This window comes from Scyliorhinus canicula, chromosome 12, assembly GCF_902713615.1.
Source record: "Scyliorhinus canicula chromosome 12, sScyCan1.1, whole genome shotgun sequence".
NCBI lineage: Eukaryota > Metazoa > Chordata > Chondrichthyes > Carcharhiniformes > Scyliorhinidae > Scyliorhinus > Scyliorhinus canicula.
This window is the reverse complement of record NC_052157.1, coordinates 147,811,827-147,838,568: the sequence shown is the minus strand read 5'-3', so window position 1 is coordinate 147,838,568 and position 26,742 is coordinate 147,811,827. Positions and strand designations below refer to the sequence as shown.

The 26,742-nt window shown below is 43.7% G+C and overlaps 1 protein-coding gene across 1 annotated transcript in view; it reads left to right on the top strand.

The window, feature by feature from the left end:
• Nucleotides 1-26,742, top strand: part of akap10 (A kinase (PRKA) anchor protein 10) — a 92,547-nt gene that overhangs the window by 44,185 nt on the left and 21,620 nt on the right. Inside the window, 9 exon segments of the mRNA XM_038814459.1 lie at nucleotides 575-673; nucleotides 2,749-2,833; nucleotides 10,185-10,308; nucleotides 23,243-23,321; nucleotides 23,324-23,378; nucleotides 23,963-23,994; nucleotides 23,997-24,116; nucleotides 26,291-26,363; nucleotides 26,365-26,455. Coding sequence (XP_038670387.1) covers nucleotides 575-673; nucleotides 2,749-2,833; nucleotides 10,185-10,308; nucleotides 23,243-23,321; nucleotides 23,324-23,378; nucleotides 23,963-23,994; nucleotides 23,997-24,116; nucleotides 26,291-26,363; nucleotides 26,365-26,455 — 758 coding nt within the window.

Genomic DNA, 26,742 nt, shown 5'->3' with positions numbered 1-26,742 from the left:
CAACGTTCATTTTTTTACATAAACACTGTGCCACATTTATTGTTCAATATACATCTTCTGATTTTACAACAAGACAGCCAGGTCTAAATAATCTAAAATTACTTTGAGAATCGAGAAGAAAAAATGTGTCCACAACATCAGATTCCACACCCTCAGCAATAAACTTCAATGATAGCTTTTACAACATTTCCTTTAAAATAATTTGTTCTGGCAGTTTACTTTGGGAAGTATGCTGAGCATTTGGCAGTAAGTGCTCTTGTGTCTAGTGTACTAAGTTGCTGTTTCTGCAGCGATTGCATAGTACTACTAATGAGATTCAGTTCACACAAGATGCATAGCAACTGGTGCGCCCTTATGACCCACGGTACAAAATTAATTTTCCATGGTGTGACATTTAAAATAAAAACTTGCTGATCAATAGGTTTTCCATTTTCTTCAAATTATAATAACATTTCAATCACCATAATTAACAGGCTTGTTGGGGGGGGGGGGGGGAGATGTTGTAATGCATTTGTATTGCACCCAGGGGTTTTACTATGAACCGTTAAATTCATGATTATTTTCCCCTTTGCAGGTATAGAACGTGATGCAGTTAATATATTTACTAAATACATTTCACCAGACGCTTCCAGACCAATTTCAATTATAGAAGCAATGAGAAATGACATAGTAGGTAAGTAACAGACTGAATTGCTCTTTCGAATGGGGAGGTGGTGTGGGATTAGCTGGCCTTCAAATGCAAAGGGGATTTAATCGATAATGCTAGTTAAGCAAATAAAAGTGTGATAATAAACTATATTTTCTATACTGTTAGCTTTCCGACTATGGCCATTCTTCTTTCAAATGGCATTCAGAACTTGCTGGGCCATTATTCCATGTGGATTGATAGCCTTTCAGTATTTTACCATTGTGACCATGTCGCATGTGGACATAGCTATTGAGTGTTGGGTATTCTGGAGGACTTCACAGATGAGGTGAATCCAACCCACGTGTTTCCTGGAGATATGCTGGTGCTCGATAGAAATAGCTCATTGGATAGGTGCTACTAAACTGCTGAATGTCATTTTGGTGACAGTCTCTCTTTGTCTAATTGCCCAATAATCTTAAAAGGGGAGTTACTTGTACCGTACCTGCATCATTCAGTTCTCCTGTATGCATGCGTTAGAATTTATGGTTGCCGGTACTTTAGTGAGAATAAACAGTTGCTATTTAACTCCCCCCTTTTTATGAAGTCAATCAATGACATGATTGGGGCAAACTGCTTCAGTTTGTTCCGCATCAAAATGCCCCACGAATGGACTTTCATTCTTATTTCATCAGAGTGGGTGTTGCACAAAATGCTCACTTTCTGGCAACTTGTAACCAGTTGCTCTGAATTGGGGTAACATGGAGTGAATGAAAAGCACATTCTTGAACGTCCTCGTAGTCTTGGTTGAAGAGATGGGTTTCTAGAAAATGGGTTTGGGGAGGGCTGGTTGGGTGGAGAAGCAACAAACAAAGGGAGAAAATACCACAGAGAAAAGCCAGTAGCTGAAGGATCAGCAACTAAAGGGGGGGGGGGGGGGGTGGAGGTTTAGGATGAGGGATATTGAGTGTACATGTATCTTCCTTTATTGAACAATTTTCACTGAGGTATGTATTTTTTTCTTACATAAAATCCAACCTATGCCGAGTGGCTGGTTTAGCTCACTGGGCTAAATAGCTGGCTTTGAAAGCAGACCAAGCAGGCCAGCAGCACAGTTCGATTCCCGTACCAGCCTCCCCGAACAGGCGCCGGAATGTGGCGACTAGGGGCTTTTCACAGTAGCTTCATTGAAGCCTACTCGTGACAATAAGCGATTTACATTTACATTATAGGCTTGCTCTCTGTCTCCAAGTTCTGCTGGTTCTTTGGTGTAATATAGAAATCATATAATCCCAGAAATGTAAGGCACAGAAGGAGGCCAGTTCGTTTATGTTGTCTGTGCCTCCTCGAAAAAGAGCCATCCAACCTAACCCCATGTTCCAGTTCTTTGACTGTAGTCTTGGAGGTTATGGAACTACAAGTGCATATCCAAGTATTTTTTAAAATTGCAATGGAGTATATTTCTCCTTTCAGACTGTGAGTTCCAGGCCTTCACCACCCTCTGGCTGAAAAAATGCCTCCCCAACTCCCTTGTAATGCTTCTACTAATTACTCTATACAGTGCCATTTTGCTGGATGAAATTTCCTCATTCCCCTTCTTCCCTCACCCATATGCAGAACTGAAATTCTTCAGAAGATTTTAACTTTGATCTTCCTGCTAAACTGAACAGTTTGCCACATTGGTAAAATAGCCCCTTTTGCTTACATCTGAATTTTGAACTTTGCTACCTGTTAACTGACTAGTTAGTTGATGCAGCTCACAAAGGTGCACTGTCATTTTTAAAAATGACACTAAAGAGTGCCTATACAAAATTTCATATGTTGAGTTTTGCAAAAGGTACTGGGTGGCAGTGTTAATTGAAGCTCATATATAAAGCTCACCGAAGCTGTCAACAGAGATTAAAATGACACATGTTTCGCTTTCATTTTTACTTGCTGTGCTGTCTTGCAGTTCAGACCCAGAGCCTAAAAAATCTTAAAATTACTCTCCTTTAGCAAACGTCCATGCTTGAAAGTGCTTATATGCACTAATTCTAGTTGCAGAATTTTAAAAATGTATCCGTGTTGTGTATCATTGTGCAGTACTGTAATCCTTGGATAAATATGTATGCCTTTTTTTGCAGCTAAGATATGTGGAGAGGATGGACAAGCGGATCCCAATTGTTTTGTCTCAGCACAAGCTGTAGTATATGTTACGATGGAAAACGAGTAAGTAATTACGAGGGAACTCATTCATTCAAAGTACTGAGGGTTTATCCAATTTGAGGTGAATATCGAAGTACGGGCATCTTGGCAAGTGTTAGGGCTGAAGAGTCTGTATTTAATTTGAGATATGAGGGGCAGCAGGGTAGCATGGTGGTTAGCATAAATGCTTCACAGCTCCAGGGTCCCAGGTTCGATTCCCGGCTGGGTCACTGTCTGTGTAGAGTCTGCACGTCCTCCCCCTGTGTGCGTGGGTTTCCTCCGGGTGCTCCGGTTTCCTCCCACAGTCCAAAGATGTGCGGGTTAGGTGGATTGGCCATGCTAAATTGCCCGCAGTGTCCTAATAAAAGTAAGGTTAAGGGGGGGGGTTGTTGGGTTACGGGTATAGGGTGGATACGTGGGTTTGAGTAGGGTGATCATGGCTCGGCACAACATTGAGGGCCGTAGGGCCTGTTCTGTGCTGTACTGTTCTATATCGGAACCTATATGGTGTAGATTAATTTTGTCTAAATTGGATACATGGTAAATGGGTGGTTTTAGAAAAGGTGCAAAAAGCCACTGTTTTCACGGGTAATTTCTGGATAAGATATTGTTTATTTAGCAGTGGGGCACCATATCATGCTGCAACATCCATTGTACCAATAACAAGCTGGAATGAAGAACTCTGGTAGCTCAGTGGTACCTGTCTAAGTGTACTACTGTCGTACCAAATAACTATGAACAAAAAAAGTTTAATTGAATCAGAGCTACTACCCAGATCAGTGTCCACTGACACCTTAGGAAACATTGTAAGGTTCATTTAGCCCTATGTTCTAACTACTTAGCAAATATGTGCACTAGACGTTCTTGATAACGCAGTTAGGCAAATTACATTTCTAGCACAGTTTACACACCGTAAATTAATTTGGTTAGTTTTTTTATCCTAAAACAGCTGACTGGGTTGCAGTATTTGTCACAATGGTCCACACGTGTTAAAACAAACAATCTTTGTTCAATTTTATTGAGCGGAAACTCTGAAATTGAAGCCAATACAAACTTCAGTTAAACATGTTTAAACTCGTTGTAAACATAAGCGCAATTTTTAAAACTTACATGCTGTGTATTCTCAAATCTAATATTGTCTCCGTTCCTTTATCCCCATGGTACGGTGAGGTCTAGTTCATTGTTAGAAGCAATTGACAGACTGTCATGAATGATAGAAAGTTATTCTTTTTCCGAGAGTCGTGACTAGGGAAAGAAGGCAGAGGAATTTCTGCTGATTCAGTTCTCGGTGAAGCCTGCAATCTCTTCCCTCGCTGCCAGCAACATTTGTGCTACTTCTTCCAATAATAAATTTGTGGTTAATGTGCTAAATTTAGGAACTTTTCTTTACAATATACCTGGCCTGCTGGAGATAGCACTTCCTGAGGACATGAAGGAACTGTTTAGAATTTTCTGACAATCCAGTATCTTTCATGGTCATTTCTGGAGCTAGCCCACAAACTAGCAGTCTTATTGAATTAATTTACACGCCAGACCTCTGGCTTACTTGTCTGGTTATAATGAACACATTTTAGAACAGCTGCATGTTTCAATAAATAATTAGGAAGTGACTGTTCATGATGTCCGGACATACCAAAATGCTTTACAGCCAATTAAGCACTTTTGAAGTGTGCTAACTGTTGCAACGAAGTAAACACGGCAGCCAATTTGTGCGCAGCAAAGTCACACAGAAGAGGTAATCTGTTTTAGTGATGTTGATTGAGGGATAAATGTTGGCCGGGACACCGGGGATAATGAGTCTGCACCTCTTTGAAATAGTACCATGGGATCATTTATGTATGCCGAAATGTCTCATCAGGAAGATGGCGAGTCCGTTGACAGTTCAGCACTCCCTCACTGCACTGAGTGTCAGCCTAGATTGAGTGCTCAAGTCTCTGGAGTGGGACGTTTGAGCCCACAGCTTACTGACCTAGGCTAGAGTGCTATCATGTGATCGGCAGCGGACGCTAAAGTTAAACAAAGTAAAATGTGTCATACTATATTCTAGAATATCTTAATAGTAAGTTTACCGATGCATTTTTCTTCTGTCAAACAAAACTCTGCAGATGATGATGGGCTGTATTGTAATTACTAATGAACTATCAAGATGCCTGTTGCTGCCTTAGTCTTAATGTGAGCAAGAGTCTGCCAGCTTTGAAGACCTCAGCTGGAATACTGTCGGAGCTGCAGTCTTTGTTGTTTTATTTATCCATTAGATGGCTTGCTGCAGCTCTCCTTTTGCCGTTGGTTCACCTGTAGATTCTAACACAATGACAACGGCATAGTGGTATTGTCACTGGCCTAGTAATCCAGGAACACAGTGTAATGTGAGCGGCATGGTAGCACAGTGTTTAACACTGTTGCTTCACAGCGCCAGGGTCCCTGGTTTGATTCCCGGCTTGTGTCACTGTCTGTGCGGAGTCTGCACGTCCTCCCTGTGTCTGCGTGGGTTTCCTCCGGGTGCTCCCACAAGTCCCGAAAGACGTACTGTTAGGTGAATTGGACATCTGAATTCTCCCTCTGTGTACCCGAACAGGCGCCGGAATGTGGCGATTAGCAGCTTTTCACAGTAACTTCATTGCAGTGTTAATCTAAGCCTACTTGTGGCAATAAAGATTATTATTATGCTACAGGGACCAGGGTTTGAATCCCACCACGGCAGATAGTGAAATTTGAGTTCAGTAAAATGGCTGGAATTAAAAATCGAATGAAACCATTGTCGACTGTCGTAAAAACCCATCTGGTCCCTTTGGGGAGGAAATCTGCCATCCTCACCCGGTCTGACCTATATCTGACTCTGTGGTTGATTCCTAAACGCAATAAATGCGGTTCCAGCCAGCGACGCCCACATCCAATGAAGTAATAAAATATTTGTTAAAACTGGGCATAACTGGGAGAGTATTAGCTACTACTATGCAGTAATGGTTGAGGTGTTGTTCAGACTGCCACATTGTTCAGACTGCCCCCTGTGGCTGGCTGAAAATACCATCTTCCCTGCCAGCTCCTGTTTTCTCAACTCGCAATTGGCCAACATCCCGGGAAGGACAAAGAAAGCGTCACAAAGACCTTCTGCATCTCACATTGAAACTCGGCAGCATTGACGTTAATCACCTGGAGGAGCTTGATACCTATCATTCAGAATGGCAGCAACCTGTCCGTCAAGCTGCCACACACTTTGAGTCACAACATTTCAATGATGCAGGAAAGGAGCAGCAGCAAAGGACCGAAAAGAAAGTTAAACCTTGCACTCCGGAACCCACTACCTCATGGGACATCCCATCTCTTGTGCTCAAGGATCTGCAGGTTGACAATCAGCCTGTTAGTCACGTCTAAATCCCATGGCAGAAACTTGCGACCAAGCGGACACCATCCTTGAATTGAGGGACAGCCATCACTGGGGCTAGCTTTGTAATGGGAGACTTTAGCCACCATTTAGACCGTTTGACACATTAGTGCCAGTGCAAAAGAGTTTTGGCTTGCATGGTGTAAATCCGATGTTGCGGCCAAGCTAAATCTAAGGAACAGTGGAAACTCTCTTCGAGTAAATGTAACTCTGCTGCAGTCTTTCGTAGAATCCCAATTCCAAATTCAATGTGCACTTACTGAATAACTCCAAGTTGTTGTAAAAACCAGAACACTTCACATCGATGCACCTTATTGGGCTTATCAATAGTCTGCTCTCTGCAATATGTTTGGGAAAATCTGCCAGAGAATTGGAGAAAAGCAATTATCTGCAGAAGTGTTTTCTTTGTACTCTTGTGTAAATCAAAATGCGTTACCCCTTTTCAGTCTACCTTTGCCTCAGTAAGCATGTTGTCCCAAGTGCATGGAGGTTTATGTTTTCATCTGTAATGGTAGAATTACTAAGGTGGCAGAGTAATTTCAGCTGGATTGATGCTCCCTGGTGCCCACGTGCTGTTCATTCGCTCAGACACAGATACAAAGTGAAAAGAACTCCTTGACGAGACTTGTGGAAATTGTGACTGATGATGTATTGCCATCTTGTGGTTAAACATGAAACTAAAATTTGGGCATTCTGACTGCTGCTGGGTCACAATTTAAGAATTAAGATCTAGTATTTAGGCTATTCAAAAAATGCAGTGGAAAGTAATATTAAGTCATCAAAATGCATCATGTTTGTTAATCTTCGTATAAGACCAGGACTAAATTACTATACACTATTGTAGAATTAAAATTAATGAAAGTTTATGGGTGTGATCTAACTAAAACAAAAACGGGGTCTGTTCTGGGCAGGATTAGAGGGGTCTTTAGCGCCGGGAACAACCCCGTTTTCTAACGGCTCTGTTTTTTCGGGCTTTGACAGGGAACCCCCTAACAAGGCTGCACTCAGTCACATTTCCTTCACTGAGGAGCTTCACTCGCCACTGCAGGAAGAAAATGGCGCCCCAATCTCTCGGCCCCCAATGTGACCCCTGGATCGTCCCAGCTCATCTGTTGGGGAGTTCTCGAGCACCCCACACCCCACCTCATATGGGCAGGGCACTCCCTGGCACGGACAAAATGCCATCTGGGAAGTTTGGTACTGCAGCCCGCCTTCCTGGCAGTGCTCCTGCCAGCCTGGCAGTGCCACATGGGCATCCTGGCAATGCCAGGCTGGCACCTGGGTGATGTTGCCAAGGTGCCACACTGGCAGGGCCAAGGCTCCCGGGTGACATCAATGTCAGGGTGCCACCCTGCCCAGATGATAACCACACAGGATCCTCCAGTCTCCTTGGAGATCTCCCTCCTCCTCCTCCTCCCCCGCCCCCCACCAAAGTGCCATTTCACTTGGTCACTATTTGTGGGGACCAATGCTAAATGGCACCTGGCTGGGGTCTCCACGGGAAGGCTGGTAGATCTTGGGCGCTTGTTCGATCTGTTGCAGCAGAGTTAAATAACTTTGCAAGTCTGGATCCCACCCAGATCACGATGTGTTGCGAGATCCTGTTAGGTCTCACAAGGCATAACGACTATCGGGAATTCCAGAAGGGGCCTCTCGCTTGATCTACCGGCGATTCCAGTAGGAAGCGGCCGGTAAATCATGCCCTATATGTTATTTTGATTGCTCCTTGTCCTTGTGTAACTTTCCATCTTCATTCTCCTTCCCTCACATGTTAATGTCAGAAAGGAACAAATTCAATAGGACTGATTTCCTTTTCTTGTTTCATAGTTTATTTTTCAGAAGTGCAATAAATCCTTTTGTTGTACAAACTGGTGCCATAATTGCTAAGAAGAGACATTTTTAAAAATCCATCATTTTTTCTTCTTCTATCTGCTGCACTTAAGGATTTGGCAAAATGTGTATTATATCTCTGTAAACTATGTATTGTTTCTCATAATGTCTGCTATTCCAGTTCACTCATGATTTTCAGTTTCTCTCTTTACTGCCTCAAAATAAGCTATACACAATCTGCATCTACATTAGGTGAACTAATCCATACACAAGCACCTAATGAATAAAAATGCACTGTTTATTTATCACTATTACAACTCTGAGGTTTTGTAAGGTTTGGACTGTGCCTTTGGTGCAAAGTAAAATGGATTAATGAAAAGTTAGTTTTGTGATCTGATTAAAAAAAATAAATTTAGAGTACCCAATTCTTTTTTTTCCAATTAAGGGGCAATTTAGCGTGAACAATCTACCTAGTCTGCATATCTTTGGTTGTGGGGTTGAGACCCACTCAATCACTGGGAGAATGTGTAAACTCCATATGGACAGTGACCTGGGTCCTCAGCACTGTGAGGCTGCAATGCCAACCACTGCGCCACCGTGCTGCCAATGTGATCTGATCTGAGCCTGTGTGGCTTGCTTATCATGGGAACTGGGGGCCCAGGTCAAATGTTATTGAAAAGCGCACACTAGGTTTGACACCTGGAAGCAAAGGCAGAAGCAGATCTTCTTGTTAGTGTGAACTTTCTTACACAAAGTCTTTGAGCAAGGAGCAGAGGGAGAAAGGATAGCGATTTAAGGACATTGCAAGGTTTTGCCCTAGCAAGACTGGGAGAAGAAATGACCAGAGTGGGCCATGCTGCTGGAAGTTGTATAAATACTCTAATACTCTTAAGGGTTTGGAGATTGTAAACCATTTCTTGATTTGAAATATCACTTGAACGTGCATGTCCCACACTGTGCATGCTACAATAGACATGGAAAGTTTAGTTCCTTTGCTGTCATCTGTGAATTCAGCAGTTCATGGAACATTTCTTGGGGCTTGCAATTTGCATGACACATTCGAAGATGTAGAAAGGCACGCTTGATCTGCTGAGCATTCAGTGCAGATTACCCACTTCTGTTCATTTCAAATTGACAGCATTTTTATTTTATCCTTATAATAATCTTTATCATTGTCACAAGTAGGCTTACATTAACACTGCAATGAAGTTACTGTGAAAATCCCCGAGTCGCCACACTATGGCGCCTGATCATGTACACTGTGGGAGAATTCAGAATGTCCAAATTACCTAACGGCATTGCTGTTCTCCTAACAGCAATGAGGAGGAACACAATTGCAGGAGGGAATTATTTAAGTTTAGTGATAATCATATTCCGAGTTTCACAACTGGCTAGTTGAATTAATCATAGCATTTTTTTTACCTTACCTTGTGGGAGGAAACCGGAGCACCCGGAGGAAACCCACGCAGACATGGGGAGAACATGCAGGCTCCTCACAGACAGTGACCCAAGCCGGGAATCGAACCTGGGAACCTGGCACTGTGAAGACACAGTGCTAGTCCAGCATTTGCTAGTGTTGGAAATGTCTGTTGTAATTTTCACTGTGAAAAGTATGCTCCGGTTGAAGCAGTCTCTCTCTCTCTCTTCTTTACCCCCCGCCCCCCAGTCCCAGAGATGGCCTATACTGATACAGTTCATTATGCTGTAACTGCTTTACCAAACCTTTTGGCTGCTTACAGTGCAAGGCATCTGATAAATCTGTAACACTGCAAACAGATTTATTATCAGGTCACAATGGGGAGATTGTAAACAGTAATGGGACATCCATTACTGAGCCATAGTAAAAGAAAGAGTAATTTATTTTATACAGTCTTTGTGCCTTTTAGACTCCAAGGAAACTGCATTATTAAGAGGAATAACTTTTTAAAAGAAGTAATATTAAGATGATTAACTTTAAAAGATTGATATCTTTGATATATTCTGTTATGGAAGCTTTATTATAGTTTTATTTTGGAATTTACATTTTTAAAAGCACACAAATTTCTTTTGTAAAAACAGAATGCATTAGTCCAATTTTTATTCAGGAGAGAGCTTTTAAGATTTCAGCTATTCTTCGTCCACGTATAAAATGAGTGCTGACCTTTTTTTTTCATTCTCCAACAGGCACTTTACAGAATTTTTACGGAGTCATCATTTTTGTAAATATCAAATTGAAGTGTTGACTAGTGGCATTGTTTACCTGGCTGATATTCTTTTCAATGAGTCTGCGCTCTTCTATTTCTCGGAGGTAAGATGCAACATAGTGAGCACTGTCTTGAACTCATTGACTGGTCTCGTATGTAAATCTCTGGGTGGATGTTCAAGAGCCAGCAGACAAGCAGAATTTGTTTGTAGTAAATTAAATTGTCATTATTCAAGAATTTTGTGAAGGGCACTCTCTAAATATTTGTAATGCTGCTATTGCGTATTTTATATCTCCAATCTGTGTAGAGATGACACTAGTTTCTATGTGTGCAACAGATTTTATTTTCATTGCTTTAAGACGTCTACTCCATGCTCCAGCTCTGGCTTGCAACTCTTTCTACAGGTTGTTTACTTTTCCCTAATTATATATGCAGGCTTAACCAATCAAGCATAGCGAGCATCAGTAGTCAATCGACTCCCCGGTCAAACGCAGAACATTTGAACACTACAACCACCAAATATTTTGTATAATAATTCATTGTAACTCACTTCTGAAATTTGTGAAATATGGAGAGCTGATATCCAATGTAAGTTGTGTTTAAGAAGTGTATCGGGATGGAGTTGGAAGGCCAGCGGGGTGGGTGTATGGAGGGAATTTGACAACATGGGTCCAAAGCAAAAAAGTATAGCCACCAGCAGTAGTAGAGCAAGGGGTTGAGGAGATGCTGGACTTGAGTTTGGCCGGGGTGGGGTACAGTCGTTATGCTAACTGGCAAGGTCATGGAAGGATTTTAACACAAGGCTGAACATTTGAAATTTTGAGTTTGGGAAATCAGAAATTGAGGTTCGAGAGCGAAGTTCTGTCTGGTGAATGGAATGGGATACATTTAAGTCCTAGTTTAATAGTGTGTCACTTCAACATCAGTCATTTAATGGGACCTGTATTCTCATTTAGCACTGGGAATTTTGTTTTAAAGTCATTTTGTGCTGCCCTGACCAAGCGCCGCATGACCCAATTGATGCCATTTTGGAGTAGCCGTTGCTGCTCCCTGATCCTTTGTCTCACTGCTGACTCCCAGCCTCACAGCCCCTGCCACTCTCAAACCCACCTCTTGCCAGTCCTTCACCTCGCCGATACTCCTCCTCGCTGCTTCCCTCTTCTGATCACTTGCTGCGAGGTGACTGGCCAGAGATAAGAGGAGCAGCTTCAACTCCCTGCCAGTCGAAGTTGCTCGGTCTGCCTCTCGCCGCTCAATGCCTTCTCTCACAGTGAGAGTTCAGGAGAGGAAAGCAGCGAGGGAACATGAGGGTGGGCGAGTGGGAGGGTCAGGAAGCTGTTGAAGCCGCTAGCCTGAGCGACGGCAGTGATTCATGGTTTCAGGCGTGGCAGAGGCCACAAGCCAAAGGGTTGGCAGATAGAGGGATGTTCAGGAAGTGGATGGGGCTAAACAGCTGGCTTGTAATGCAGAACAAGTCCAGCAGCGTGGGTTCAATTCCCGTACCTGTCTCCCCGGTCCCCGGCTTTTCACAGTAACTTAATTGAAGCCCACTTGTGACGATGAACGATTATTATATTATAATGGCGAATGTGAAGTTCATGAAGCAGGATCAGCAGCGAGTGGGAAATAAGTAGAAATTTACCATATTTCTTTTATATTTTTTAATTTATTTAATTTTAAAAAGTTATTTATTTATCAATATAGGAATTTAGCAATAAAAGTATTTCAACTTGTAGGGTATAATGTTTTAATTTTTTTCTGATGAGAGAGATCCTATAAACCTCGACTACAGTTTTTACATCGGTTTTAATGGGAAAAGCTGATTCGCTTAAAGTCATTTCACTTAAAGTTGCACTTTTCAGGAACGCAACTACAACTTTTAAGTGAGGACCCACTCCACAGCAACAGAGTTTTAGATGAGCTGAAGTGCTGGAGAATTGAAGACTGGTCAGGACTATTTTATGATGTGGAGATGTCGACGTTGGACTGGGGTAGGCACAGTAAGAAACCAGCTTAAAGTCCAACAGGTTTGTTTCGAATCACTGGCTTCCAGAGCTAATGATTTCACAACTCCAAAAGCTAGTGATTAGAAACAAACCTGTTGGACTTTAACTTGGTGTTGTAAGAGGACTATTTTAGACTATTTGAGGGCACAAATTTAGCTTCATGGGAAAATGCGAAAAGAAGTGGACAATCTTACACAGGTGGGAGTAAGCCGAGAGGAAATTGGGTCAGAAGCATGACTCGGAGTCACGTAAAACACCGAGCTTGTGACAAATCTGGTTCAATCTGTGACCATGGCAAGGAAGAGGGGATGGAAGGCACGCCTATGCTTTAACAAGAGGAAATTGCTTCATTCAAGACCATCTGATGTGGGGAAGGTATCAGAATCAGTTAATGGAGACAGAGTGACTGAGCATTTAGACAAAAATGAATTGACTAGGGCCAGTTTTGGATTTGCAACGGTTAAGTCATGTCTAACTAACCTAGTTGAATTTTTTGAGAAACTGTTAATGTAGAGTAGGCAGTTTCTATGAATAGTGTTTATGCAGACCTCAATACGATTCTGTATGAGGGGCCACGAACAAAAATGGAAGCAGGCAGGAATTGGCAGTAACCTGAGAAGGGAATTGAAAGTAAGGTTAATGGGTATATACTCTAATTGGTTGGATGTGATGAGTGTTGTGCTGCAGTTATCTGCACAGATGCCTAAACTTGTCACTAGACTTATTAGTGACTTGGGCGAATAAATAACTGTGTATCCATGTCAAATCCTGCACACAGCAAGCAAATAAAACATTCACATTGTTTTTGATGGTATTAGTTGAAGGATAAATGCTGGTCAGGACACTGAAAGCTGCTGTGTTCCTCTTCACATAGTGCCATTCAGTCATTTACATACGCCTGAACACGTTGATGGGGGGTGAGGGAGGTTCAGTTTACCGCTTCATCCAAAAGGCAGAACCCATGCCAAATTCAACACTCTTTAGTAATGCGTTGAAATGTTGGCCTTGGTTTTGTGCTGAGTTCCTGGAATCTGGCTCGAAGCTACAGTTTTCTGACTCGGAAACTGGATTTATTGAATTTGTCACTCGATGATCATTGAATTAATGTTATTCTAAGTGTAGTTTATATTGAAAATACTAGTTTCCAACGGGTATTTGTAGATTTGAATGCATATTCAGGAAACTAGAGTAACACAGCAAGCTGCACATCCTACCAGGCCACACCGAGCACAGCTACAAAGGAACTCTTTATGTAATTGCTTGGACCGACATAAGAGTTGCACTCTAAGGAAACTGAGTGCTGTCTTGTAACATTAAAAAGCTTCTGATGGATGTGGCCACTTCTTTAAAAAGAAAATGTGGCCTTGGATCCAGCTTGTTTTATTATGTGTGATGCAAACTCAGCAATGTGGGATGGCCTCCTGGTGGGTAACTTGTGCCTTTGTCAGAGCGTAGCCTGACTTCTGAGTTAAAAGATCACTTTTATGTTGAAGCCAGAAACTGCTTTGGATTGGTATGAGAAGTAATAAAACTAACCCATCAGCCATTCAATGAAACGGATTTCACAACAACAGCTAAATAACACACTACGTCTCAAAGTGCGCTTTGCAAGAGGAATATAAAACAAAATATGATGCCAAGCCAAATAAGGAGACATTAGATCAATAACCAAAAGCTTGGCCAAGGAGCTAAGTTTAAAATGTCTTGGAGGAAAGTGAGGCAGAGAGACACAGAGATGGAATTCCAGAACTTGGGACCTCGGCAACTGAAGGCACGGCCGCAAGTGTTGGAATGGTTAAAATCTAGGATGCTCAAGAGGCCAGCGTTAGATGAGAGCAGATATCTTGTGGAGCTGGAGGAGATTACAGAGATAGAGATGATGGGCGGCACGGGAGTGCAGTGGTTAGCACTGTTGCTTCACAGCGCCAGGGACCCGGGTTCAATTCCCGGCTTGGGTCACTGTCTGTGCAGAGTCTGCACGTTCTCCCCGTGTCTGCGTGCGTTTCCTCCGGGTGCTCCGGTTTCCTCTTGCAAGTCCCGAAAGACGTGCTTGTTAGGTGAATTGGACATTCTGAATTCTCCCTCCGTGTACCCGAACAGGCGCCAGAATGTGGTGACTAGGGGCTTTTCACAGTAACTTCATTGCAGTGTTAATGTAAGCCTACTTTTGACAATAATAAAGATTATAATCATTATAGGAAACAAGGATGAGAATTTTATAATAAAGGTGTTGAAGTGTAAGCCAACTTGTGACAATAAAGATTATAATTAACTCGAGCAGAAATCAATATAGGTAAGCGAGCGCAGGGGCAATACATGAATGTGACGAGTTGCGAGTCAGGACACAGGCAGCACAGGTTTGGAAGCCCTCGAGTTCAAGGAAGATAGAATGTGGGAAGTCAGCCAGGAGTGCGTTGGAATAGTCAAGTCTAGAGGTAACAAAGGCATAAATGAGCAGTAGATGAGCTGAGGCTGGGCGAAGTCGAGCGATGTTAAGGAGGTTGAAGTAGGTGGTTTTCGGGATGGTGTGGATGTGTGACTGGAAGCTCATCTTGGGAGTCAAATATGACACCAAGATCCATGAACGGACTGTTTAGTCGCAGACAGTTGCCAGGAAGAGGAATGGAGTCGGGAGCTTGGAGAGGGGACGGAGAGCGATGGTTTCAGTCTTCTCAATACTTAAGTAGAGAAAATTTCCAGTACTAGTTATCGGTCCAATAAGCAGTCTGATAATTTAACAATGGAGCAGTCAAGAATAGTGGTATAATCTATTGCAGAAAAAAATGCGTCAAAATACTCATCAGAAATGGAATTGTTTCTTGAATTTGTAAGCAGTATGTTTGGTTTGGGAAAGAAAATATAAAAACTGGCTCAGGACCTGGGGAATGAATTGATTGAAGTGGCTGTTTCTCATTCCTACATTGTTATGCACGTGAACTGCTTGGTGCTACTGCATTATTTGAGAATAATTTTTAAATACAAATGTTCAGATTTATTTGAGAACATGTGGCAATCAATATGCAACTTTACTATCTCATTCTTTTCAGTTTCTGCGAGGACCTGCAGAGTTTATATTTGAATCCCTGTGTTTATGGTTCTTCCTTGTTTCGAGAAAATGTTTTTGTATTTACAGGCTTTTATTTTTTGCGTCTCCTAGGAGTTCTCATGTTATTTTGGAAGTAGTGACTGTTTGTGTGGGTGGTAGCCACATTCCTGGGAATTTCAATAATACAGCCTCCTACCTCAACCACTCTGCCCAGTCAAACCGCTTTTGTCCACAACTTCATCTCCATATCATTTAGTGCAAGGGGAATTGATACAAAAGTAGCTAGATTATGGGCTTGACAGGTGACGGCGGGCGGGAGGCAGCCATACACTGGAGGGCTCCTGCTCAGGAATAGAAATTTCAGAGTTTTAACGCCCGGTCCCGGGGCAACGGAGGCTGAAAAAGCTGTAAGAAGGCACAGGGAGGAGAAATGTCCAAGTTTGGGATAAAAGCGGCTGTTAAAAAGGGGGTTAATGAAAGTCCACCGGTGAGTGGAAAAGTCAGCGCAGGAATTGTAAGGAAAGCGGAGGCTGGAGCACCAGGGGGAGGCCGCATCGCTCACAGCAGAAGGAATGACCAAGGTGATGGCTCTGGAACTTGAAAAACAGTTCACAAAACACATGGAAGCGATGAAGAAGGAGATGGGGGCGGTATTGAAAGTGCTGGTGGAGGAGACGATTGCCCCGGTGAGGGTGGCGGTATCTAGCGCAGTGGCGGAGGTGCGGGAGCAAGGTGAGACACTGAAGGAAGTGAAAGAGGCATTATCGCAGTACAATGATTAACTCACCTCGATGGGGAAGGAGTTGCAGAGGGTGGTAGAGACCAACAAGGGTCTGCGAGCCAAAATGGAAGACCTGGAAAACAGATCCAGGCAACAGAATCTGAGGATTGTGGGTCTGCCCGAAGGGGTGGAAGGCCCGAGCCCGACAAGAGTATTTTGCCACGATGTTGGCAAAGCTTTTGGAGGAGGGGGACGATCCCATCCGATATGAACTGGATCGGGCTCATCCGTCGTGGAGGCCTATACCAAAGGCGAGTGAGCCGCCAAGAGTAGTAACTGTGTGTTTAAGTAGGTATAGTGTGAAGGAGAAAGTCCTGTGCTGGGCAATGCAGAAGCGGGTGGTGCAGTGGGTTGGAGCTGGTATATGTATATACCAGGACTTTGCGGTGGAGCTGGTGAGGAGGCGGGCTGCCTTCAGCCGGGTGAAGAAGGCACTGTACATCAGCAAGGTGCAGTGCGGCATAGTGTATCCAGCTAAGTTGAGGGTGACCTACAAATCCAAGGACTTTTATTTTGGAACGGCGTAAGTGGCAGAGGAGTTTGCGAAGGCAGAGAGACTGTGGCTGAATTGAGAAATGGGACTGAGAGCGGTCGTGTACCGATGTAGCCTCATGTAACTTTATTTTTTCACTGCATGTTGGTGTATGTACTAAATGAGTCAACACTGTATATATTTGGACAAGTGAAGAGATGGGACTTTCATTTGCAATGATGGTTCTTTGGGGCTTGGGTGTGTATGTGGGGGTTGTGTGCTAAAGGGGATTTCTTGGTTTTCCTGGGACCGGGCAAGGGGGAAGGAAGCCTGGGCGGGGTCCTCCACGCTGGCCGGTTAAGTCGGTAAGTGAACGGGATTGAGGTGGGGGGAGGGGCTGCAGCCATCGGAGCCTGGTAGAACAGGTTTCGGTGAGTCTAGCCGGGGGTGAAAAGTTGGGGGAAGGAACCGAGGTTGGGGGGAGGAGTTTACAAGAGGAAGGGGGGGGGAGGTGTTGGGGAGGGGGGTGTCTACAATTCATGAGTGTCATTCACGGTACTCTTTCGGGGATTGGATAGCATTGTATATTAGGCGGGGGGTGGGGGGGCGGGGACTATATATGTCTGGTGACCATAGGCGATTCCTGATTCTTTTTTCCTTTTCTTTTTCACCTTGCGAGGGTTTGTTTTATTTGATGCTTATATTGTCTGGTGGGCTGTTGTTTGGGACGGTGGAAGGATAGGGTCGTTGTTGTGAATAAGGGGATTGACATTGTATTTGTTACCGTTTACTGTTTGTTGGTGGGGGGTAAATTCTGAAGAAAATGGAGAATAAACATATTTAAAAACAAAAGTAGTAAGATTATGCTTCTGTTGTGCAGGGCACGAGCGAGACCACATTTGAAGTACTGTGTACAGTATTGTTCACCTTATTTAAGGAAGGATAAATCATAGAATTTACAGTGCAGAAGGAGGCCATTCGGCCCATCGAGTCTGCACCGATTCTTGGACAGAGCACCCTACCCGAGGTCAACCCCTCCACCCTGTCGCCATAACCCAGTAACCCCACCCAACACTAATGGACACTAAGGGCAATTTATAATGGCCAATCCACCTAACCTGCACATCTTTGGACTGTGGGAGGAAATTGGAGCACCCGGAGGAAACCCACGCCCCCACGGGGAGAACGTGCAGACGCCGCACAGACAGTGACCCAAGCCGGGAATTGAACCTGGAACCCTGGAGCTGAGAAACAGTTGTTCTAACCACTATGCTACCGTGCTGGTGACGTAAATGTGTTGGAACAAGTTCGGAGAAGGTTTACCAAACTAATACTTGGAATGGGCGGATTGCTTAATAAGGAAAGATTAGACAGACTCAGGTGTATCTGAAGTTTAAAAGAGTAAGAGGCGACTTGATAAGATCCTGAAGGGTCTTGATGGGTGGCTGTGGGGAAGGTGTTTCCTCTTGTCAGAAAATCTAGAACTACAGGTCACTGTTTAAAAATAAAGAGTCACCTCCTTAAAATGGAGATGGAGCCAAAATGTTTTCATTCAGAGGGTCAGGAGTTTTTAGAACTTTCTTTCTGAAAAGGTTTTGGAAGCAGAGCCTTTCAGTATTTCTAAGGCAGAGATCAGTAGATCCTTGCTAGTATGGGGTGATAGGTTATCGGGAGTAGGCGGATTGCAGATTTGAAGAGAGCGCGGGTTATGGCGGATAGAAGATCAACCATGATCTTATTAAATGGTGGAACAGGCTCAAAGGGCTGAATGGCCTACACATGGAACAAATTAGTCGCAGGAAGTAGGTAATTCGGCCCTTCGAACCTGCTTTGCCATTCAATATGATCATGGCTGATCCTCTATCTCAACGCCATGATCCCCATGCACTCCAAAGCCCCATGACAGCTTAGTGTCTAGAAATCTATCTATTTCCTTGTTAAATATATTCAGTGACTTGGTTTCCACAGTCTTCTATGGTAAATAAGTCCATAGGTTCACCACCGTCTGAGTGAAGAAGGTTCTCCTCATCTCAGTCCTAAGTGGCCTACCCCGTATCCTGAGACTGTGACCTGAGAAAACAACGTGCCTGCATCCTGCCTGCCCAGTCCTGTCAGAATGTTATACGTTTCCATTAGATCGCCTCTCATTCTTCTAAATCGCCATGAATACAGGCCCATTTAACCCAATCTTCCCTCATATGACAACCCTGCCATACCAGGAGTCAGTATGGTGAATCTTCACTGAACTCCCTCTATGGCAAGCATATTCTTTCTTTGACGAGGAGACTAAACGTGAACATAATACACCAAGCGTGGTCTCACCAACGCCCTGTACAGCTGCAGTAAGACATTCTTGCTCTTGTACTCAAATTCTCTTGCAATGAAGGCCAACATACATTGGCATTCCTAACTGGTTGCTATACCTACATGCTTGCTTTCAGTGACTGGTGTACGCGGGCCTCCTGGTCCTTTTGCACGTCAAGATTTCCCAATCCATCTTTTAAATAATGGACTGCCATTATGTTTCTCTTTCCGAAGTGGATAATTTTATATTTATTCACGTTATATTGCTTTTGCCATGTATTTCTCTACTCACTCAACTTGTCTGAATCACTTTGAAGCCTCTTAACATCCCCCTCAACAGTCACACTCCCATCAAGTTTTGTGTGGTCAGCAAACTTGGAAATATTACTTTTGGCTCCCTCATCCAAAATCATTGATGCATACTGTGAATAGCTGGGGCCCAGGCATGATCCCTGCAGGATCCCTGCCTGCCACTTCGAAAAAGACCCATTTATCCCTATCTGCCTGTTAACCAATTCTAAATCCATGCTGGTATATTACTCCCAATCCCATGTGCTTTAATTTGCACACAAATCTCTATCATAGAATCCCTCCAGTGCAGAAGGAGGCCATTTGGGCATTAAGTCTGTACCGGCCCTCTAAAAGAGAACCCTACGTAGACCCACTTACCCGCAAACCTGTAACCCCACCTAATCATAGAATTTACAGTGCAGAAGGAGGCCACTCAGCCCATAGAGTCTGCACCAGCTCTTGGAAAGAGCACCCCACTTAAGCCACACTTCCACCCTATCCCCGTAACCCCACCTAACCCAAGGGCAATTTAGCATGGCCAATCCACCTAACCTGCACATCTTTGCACTGAGGGAGGAAACCGGAGCACCCGGAGGAAACCCACGCAAGCACGGGGAGAACATGCAGACACCACACAGATAAGCCGGGAATCGAACCTTGGACCCTGGAGCTGTGAAGCAACTGTACTAACCGCTGTGCCACCGTGCCTCCCTGCACTGTGCTACCGTCCCTCCCTCCACTGTGCTACTGTCCCTCCTTCCACTGTGCTACCGTGCTTGGACAAGGGGGCAATTTAACATAGCCAATCCACCTAACCTGCATATCTTTGCTCTGTAGGAGGAAACTGGTGGAAACCCATGCAGGTCCGGAGAGAAAGTGCAAACTCTACACAGACAATCACCCAAGGTTGGAATCGAACCTGGGCCCCTGCCACTATGAGGCAGCAGGGCTGCTAACCACTGTGTCATCATGCCGTCCTGTTGAACTTTCTGAAAAACCAAATTCGCCACATCCACTGGATCACCGTTATCTATTCTACTTGTTACATTCTCAATAAACTCCAGTAGGCTTGTCAAACATGATAAATCCATGTTGACTTTGTCCAATCGCGTTGATATTTACTAAATTGCCTGTTAGTGCATCTTTTATAATAGACTAGCATTTTCCCTGTTGCACCTGGTCCTTGTTCCTATGTTCTCCCAACTATTTCCATTTTAAAATAACTCATCAGTGAAAGTATTCAAAGGAAATTAAAATAAACACTTACTTATGTAATGCCCCTATACTTTTTCTCCTGGGATGCTTGCAGCAGTGTCCAGCAGATTGATCTCCAATTCCTGGAAACTCCAAGACCATTTGGAAGATTGGCAGCCTTACCCTGGTATAATCTTTCATAGAATCATAGAATTTACAGTGCAGAAGGAGGCCATTCAGCCCATCGAGTCTGCAACCGACTCCTGGAAAGAGCACCCTACCCAAGGTAACACCTCCACCCTATCCCCATAACCCAGTAACCCTGCCAACACTAAGGGACACTAAGGGCAATTTAGCATGGCCAATCCACCTAACCTGCACATCTTTGGACTGTGGGAGGAAACCGGAGCACCGGAGGAAACCCACGCAAACACGAGGAGGATGTGTAGACTCCGCACAGACAGTGACCCAAGCTGGAATCGAACCTGGGACCCTGGAGCTGTGAAGTGATTGTGCTATCCACAATGCTACCGTGCTGCCCTTGGTGTGATGCAGGTCACAACTTAGCAGCGGAAGTCATTTCAACTATTGCGAATAATCACTCTTTCATAGAAATCACTGAAACTCTTGATTAACTTCAAATTTCCAGACAGAAAAGTAAAGTAGAATAGAACTTTATTGTCCATGCAAAAGTGGAAATTTGTCTTTGGCTTCACCTCCGATATAACATATATTCATACAGTCATTAGCTAAAATCAGTAAATATTTCATGAAATGAAAATAAAATTGTGAAACTTTTTATGTAATAGCTTAAAGAGGACAGGCAAGCAATCTTCCCAAAGACTCAGGCCACCTTGCAACAGTGGTCTTCTCATAGGCGATTGTCTGCCGTTCCCAAATGAGCACAGTAAGAAGTCTTACAACACCAGGTTAAAGTCCAACAGGTTAACCTGGTATTGTAAGACGTCTTGCTGTGCTCACCCCAGTCCAACGCCGGCATCTGCACATCATTCCCCAAATGAGAGGACAAACTGAAACTTAAGACTGTATTATGAAGGAAAATCTGGCAAAAGTAGACCGGAAAAGACATGGCTTTGGAAGGTGGGGAGGAAAGAAAAGGGCATTTTAAATTGACTTGGGGATGTTAGGAATAGCTCGTCATCAGGACTGAGGCAAGGCCACAGACGTGGGGAATGTCATAGGAGCATGGCTGGAGGAGGTGTGTGGGAATTCTGGATTTAAACAGTAAATGTTCAAAGAGAAGAAATCCTTTCTTAAATTTATTGTTAATTGTTCTTAAGATGAAAGGACGGCACGGCAGCACAGTGGTTAGCACTGTTGCTTCGCAGCGCCAGGGACCCGGGTTCAATTCCTGGCTTGGATCACTGTCTGTGCGGAGTCTGCATGTTCTCCCCATGTTTGTATGGGTTTCCTCCGGGTGTTCCGGTTTCCTCCCAAAAGTCCCGAAAGTCGTGCTTGTTAGGTGAATTGGACATTCTGAATTCTCCTTCAGTGTATCCGAACAGGCACCGGAATGTGGCGACTAGGGGGTTTTCACAGTAACTTTATTGCAGTGTTAATGTAAGCCTACTTGTGACAATAATAAAGATTATTATTAGTCTGATGGTTGATTTAAATGATTAAACAATGGTACTTTCACTGGCGAGATGATAACTCAATATCTCTACTGGTGCTATGATAGTTTTAAACGAAATATCACGCAGATTCCACAGGCTATTTTGTGCTACTTTCTTAGCATTTAATGCATTGTTTACCCAAGGGAATATCAAACAGATCCAAAAGTGTAAAAGTTGAGTAAAAAGTTTTTTAGAAAAACTGCACCACATAAATCAGTATGTTTAAATAGTAACTTGTGTATACTTTTTGTAGCACGTATAGATAGAAGTGTAGGCTGCTGCTGGTGCAGGGTTTTCTGCAGATTTTACTAGCACCTTTACAGTAGAGGGTAAAGAATAACCAGTTAACGTTTCCCATTAACTGTGTGAAGACTTGAAAATAATTGAAGTTTTTGTGCAAGTTTATTTGTGGTGTCTTGGCCGCATATCAACGCACATGTCCAAAGGTTGTGTGTGGGTTGCAAACCACATTATAGGAGTTGGGCGTCTCACCTCGGAAAAAACCATTACAGTGCCAAGAAAGTTCTGAATCATTGATGATGCCACCTTTGGAAGAGGTGATAAACCAAGACTGCCAATTGATGTGAACATACAAATTCCCATGATACTATTTAAAATGTGCAGAACAGATTTACCAGGATGTTGCCTGGTATGGAGGGCATTAGCTATGAGGAGAGGTTGAATAAACTTGGTTTGTTCTCACTGGAACGAAGGAGGTTGAGGGGCGACCTGATAGAGGGCTACAAGATTATGAGGGGCATAGACAGAGTGGATAGTCAGAGACTTTTTCCCAACGTAGAGGAGTCAATTACTAGGGGGCATCGGTTTAAGGTGCGAAGAGCAAGGTTCAGAGGAGATGTACGAGGCAAGTTTTTTACACAGAGGGTAGTGGGTGCCTGGAACTCACTGTCGGAGGAGGTGGTGGAAGCTGGGACGATAGACGTTTAAGGGGCATCTTGACAAATACATGAATAGGATGGGAATAGAGGGATACAGACCCCGGAAGTGCAGAAGATTTAGTTTAGACAGGCAGCATGGTTCGCCGCAGGCTTGGAGGGCCGAAGGGCCTGTTCCTGTGCTGTACTTTGTTCTTTGAAGGCAGCTCCACTATTTTCGAGCTAATATTACTTTAGTCAAGACCAACAAAAATTGAACTGGGCGATCCACCTGCTATTGTGGATTTTGCGTTGCACAAAAATGGCTGCTTTTGTCCACTTAATAAAAACCACATGTCATTTGGTTTATAAACATCTAACGTAGGGTTTGGTTTGACGTGCTTTTAATACTTATTCCTCATTTTCTTTTAGTACATGGAGAAAGAAGAAGCTGTAAATATCCTGCAGTTTTGGTTGGCTGCAGACAACTTCCAAACTCAACTGGCTGCTAAAGCGGGCAGTACGATGGTCAAGAAGCACAGAATGATGCCATGATCTTGTATGATAAGTAAGTGTAGAAAAACAAATAAGCAAATTGGCGTGTAGGCCATGACAGATTGAAAAGCGTATATTATAATTTAGTTTTTAGGTTGAGGTCCTTAAGCTAAGGCAATAGCTTCAAATATAATGCTAAGAGACTGTGGGGTATGCGTGAAATGTGTGATTTCTAATATAGTAAAAGGAAACATTGTGCTGTTGCCATTGTGGTATTCTATTAACAAGCGGGGGAAATGTTTTTAATGATCAGGATGTTTCAATTCCAGTTTTGACTATCCTTTTTTGCCTTCAAGTCTCATGTCAATAAATTACGAACTGTTGAAAGACAGTTTTTAAAACCTGCCCTTGAGCTAGCCATCGAATTAGTAGCTAAACTTTTTGTTAACATTTTGAAGTCAATGTGATCTCACCTGAGCAAATATTCCTCAGTAACTCCATCCTAAAGTGTTTTTTGTCGTGTTCACATGGTTGAATTTTGGGCTGGCTGGTTCGTCAACACTGTTACAATTTAACAATTACATTGAGTTACATTGAGTAGAAGTGCAAGACAGACCTGTAGTACCACTTGTTTAATTGCTGCATTTTTATTCATAGGTTCTTTTCTTTGCAAGCTACGCACTCTTTAGGATTGATGATTTTGTCCGATTAGAAATAGAGTCAAATATCTGCAGAGAAGGAGGACCACTCCCTGATTGTTTCGCCACTCCATTAAGGCAAGCCTGGACGACAATGGAAAAAGTGAGTTTGCTTTGTTTAACCCTCTTGAACATTTACTGATTTAAATCCACATTTCAAATTGAAGATAACCTACGTGATTGCAATGTTATTTGACATGCGCAGTAGACCCTGTTTGCACTTTATGGGGAGTATTTTGAAAATATTTTCTTTTTTTTAAATAATTTTTATTGAAATTTTTCGATACAAACATTTACCCCTACTACATTTTAAATTATAACACAACAAATCCCCCCTGGAAAATCCTCCCCACGCCCCCCCCCGCGCCGCACCCCCCCCCACCTCTCCCCCCCCCCCCCCCCCCGCGCTATCAGTCTAGCAACCAAACCGTTTTTCCCTTTCTGCCGATGGCCCTCGGGCAGTTCATTGCCCGCGACCCCCCGCTGACGTGCTCCCTTCGTTGCTATCCCCCCCCCCCCCCCCTCCCTTCCCCCCCCCCCCCCCCCTTTCTCCCCGGGTTGCTGCTGTTTCGGCCTCCAGTTCCTATCTCTGATCCAGAAAGTCAAGGAAGGGCTGCCACCGCCGAAGAACCCCTGTACCGACCCTCTCAGGGCGAATTTGATTCTTTCCAATTGGATGAAGCTTGCCATGTCGTTAACCAGGTGTTAACACTTGTGGCCTTGTGTCCCTCCACTGAATCAAGATCCTTCTCCGAGCTACCAAGGACGCAAAGGCCAATATTCCGGCCTCCCTTGCCTCCTGTACTCCTGGCTCCACCCCAACCCCAAAAATCGCTAGCCCCCACCCTGGTTTGACCCTGGTTCCCACCACTCTCGATACCGTCCCCGCCACCCCCTCCCAGAAACTCTTCCAGGCCGGACACATCCAGAACATATGTACATGGTTCGCAGGGCTTCCCGAAACCCTAACACACCTGTCCTCACCCCCGAAGAACCGACTCATCCTAGTCCCCGTCATATGGGCTCTGTGCAGCACCTTAATTGGATGAGGCCCAACCTTGCGCACGACGACGACGAATTGACCCTCTAGGGCATCCGCCCATGTCCATCTTCTATCTTCTCTCCCAGCTCCGCTTCCCACTTGTCTTTCAGCTCCTCTATCGGTACCTCCTCCACCTCCTGCATTATTTTATAAATGTCCGAGATCCTCCCTTCCCCGACCCAGACCCCCGACAGCACCCTATCACTCGCCCCTCTATCGGGAAGCAAGGGAAATCCTTCCACCTGTCGTCTGGCAAATGCCTTCACCTGCAGGTATCTAACGTGTTCCCCGGGGGGAGCTCAAATTTCTCCTCCAGCTCTCCCAGGCTCGCAAACCTCCCCTCTATGAACATGTCCCTCAGTTGCCTGATGCCCGCCCTGTGCCAGCTCTGGAATCCCCCTGAAAATATTTTCTGAGGAAAACTATGGACATGAATTTTGTTTGTGCTTCCTGCATACTTCAGTTTTCCTTGTTAAATATTTAATTTGTGTTTGCAAGATAAATGGAGATCCCAACTATAAGCAAGGTCTTTCTCAGGTAGCAACAGAGGTTGTTGCACTTCATCGGATACTGTAGCAAAGTGGTTATGTTACCACATCAGTAATCTAGAGACCCGGACTATTCGCTGGGAGACCTAAGTTCCAATCCCACCACTGCAGCCGGAATTTAAATTCGATTATTTGATTAATGTCAGTAACGGTGACCATGAAAACTTCCAAATTGTCATCAAAACCATCTGGTTGACTAATCTTTTTAAGAGGGAAAGCGTCTGCTGTCCTCGCCCTGTCTGACCCTTGTGTGATTCCAAACTCTCAGCAGGGCAGTTGACTCAAAAATCTCCCATCAAACCATTCGCTGCAAGAAGATGATTGGCTGACACCTTCCTCTCGAGAGCACTTAGTGATGGACCACTGAATGCTGGTGTTTCCCACATTCTGAGCGAATCTGTTAAAAAAAAAGCTTGTGCTGGTACAATTGGCCTCTTGAGCTGTTCAGCGCACCAGAGTTTGACAGCGTTTGGACACCTAACAAGCTAGAAGCAGAAAATAGTTATAATAAGTAACACGCTCCACAAAGGTGGGGCAGATTGGAGTAAAGCACAAATGTGATGAACCTGCTGGCTGATTCGCAGAACAGAGAAAACCCGTAAAACAGTGCTTGAAATATAAATATTGATCAATGTGAAGATTATTTTCTTCATCCTAATTATGATAGCCTGTCCTTTTGTACCTTTCAGGTTTACTACCTGGTTTCTTGCTAGTAATTTGTACTACAAATACTTGAATGATCTCATCCATTCAGTGCGAAATGATGAATTACAGGAGCCTATTCTCCCTTTCTTGGCCAAGGACCAATAGCCCTCATGAACATGAACCCAGCATTGGCAGTTCTGATGCTAGCATGGCACAGGTACAAAAAACCTTTTGTCTTAAAAACATGTTAATGTATATTTGATTTTGTATTTCAATTGGTAAAACGCAATACAGTCCATACTTTAGAATGTACTAGAGTGAAGGTTTCAGCTTGCTTGTGAGCACAAAGAAAGACCAACTTTAAATATCTTACATTTTTTTTAAAACTTTCATTTGTGTAGCTTTTTCTCATGTCTTCAGGATATCTTAAAAGTGCTTTCACATCTTATAAATTACCTCTGAAAAGTACTAACTGTTGCAAAGCCAAATAAGCAGCCAATTTAT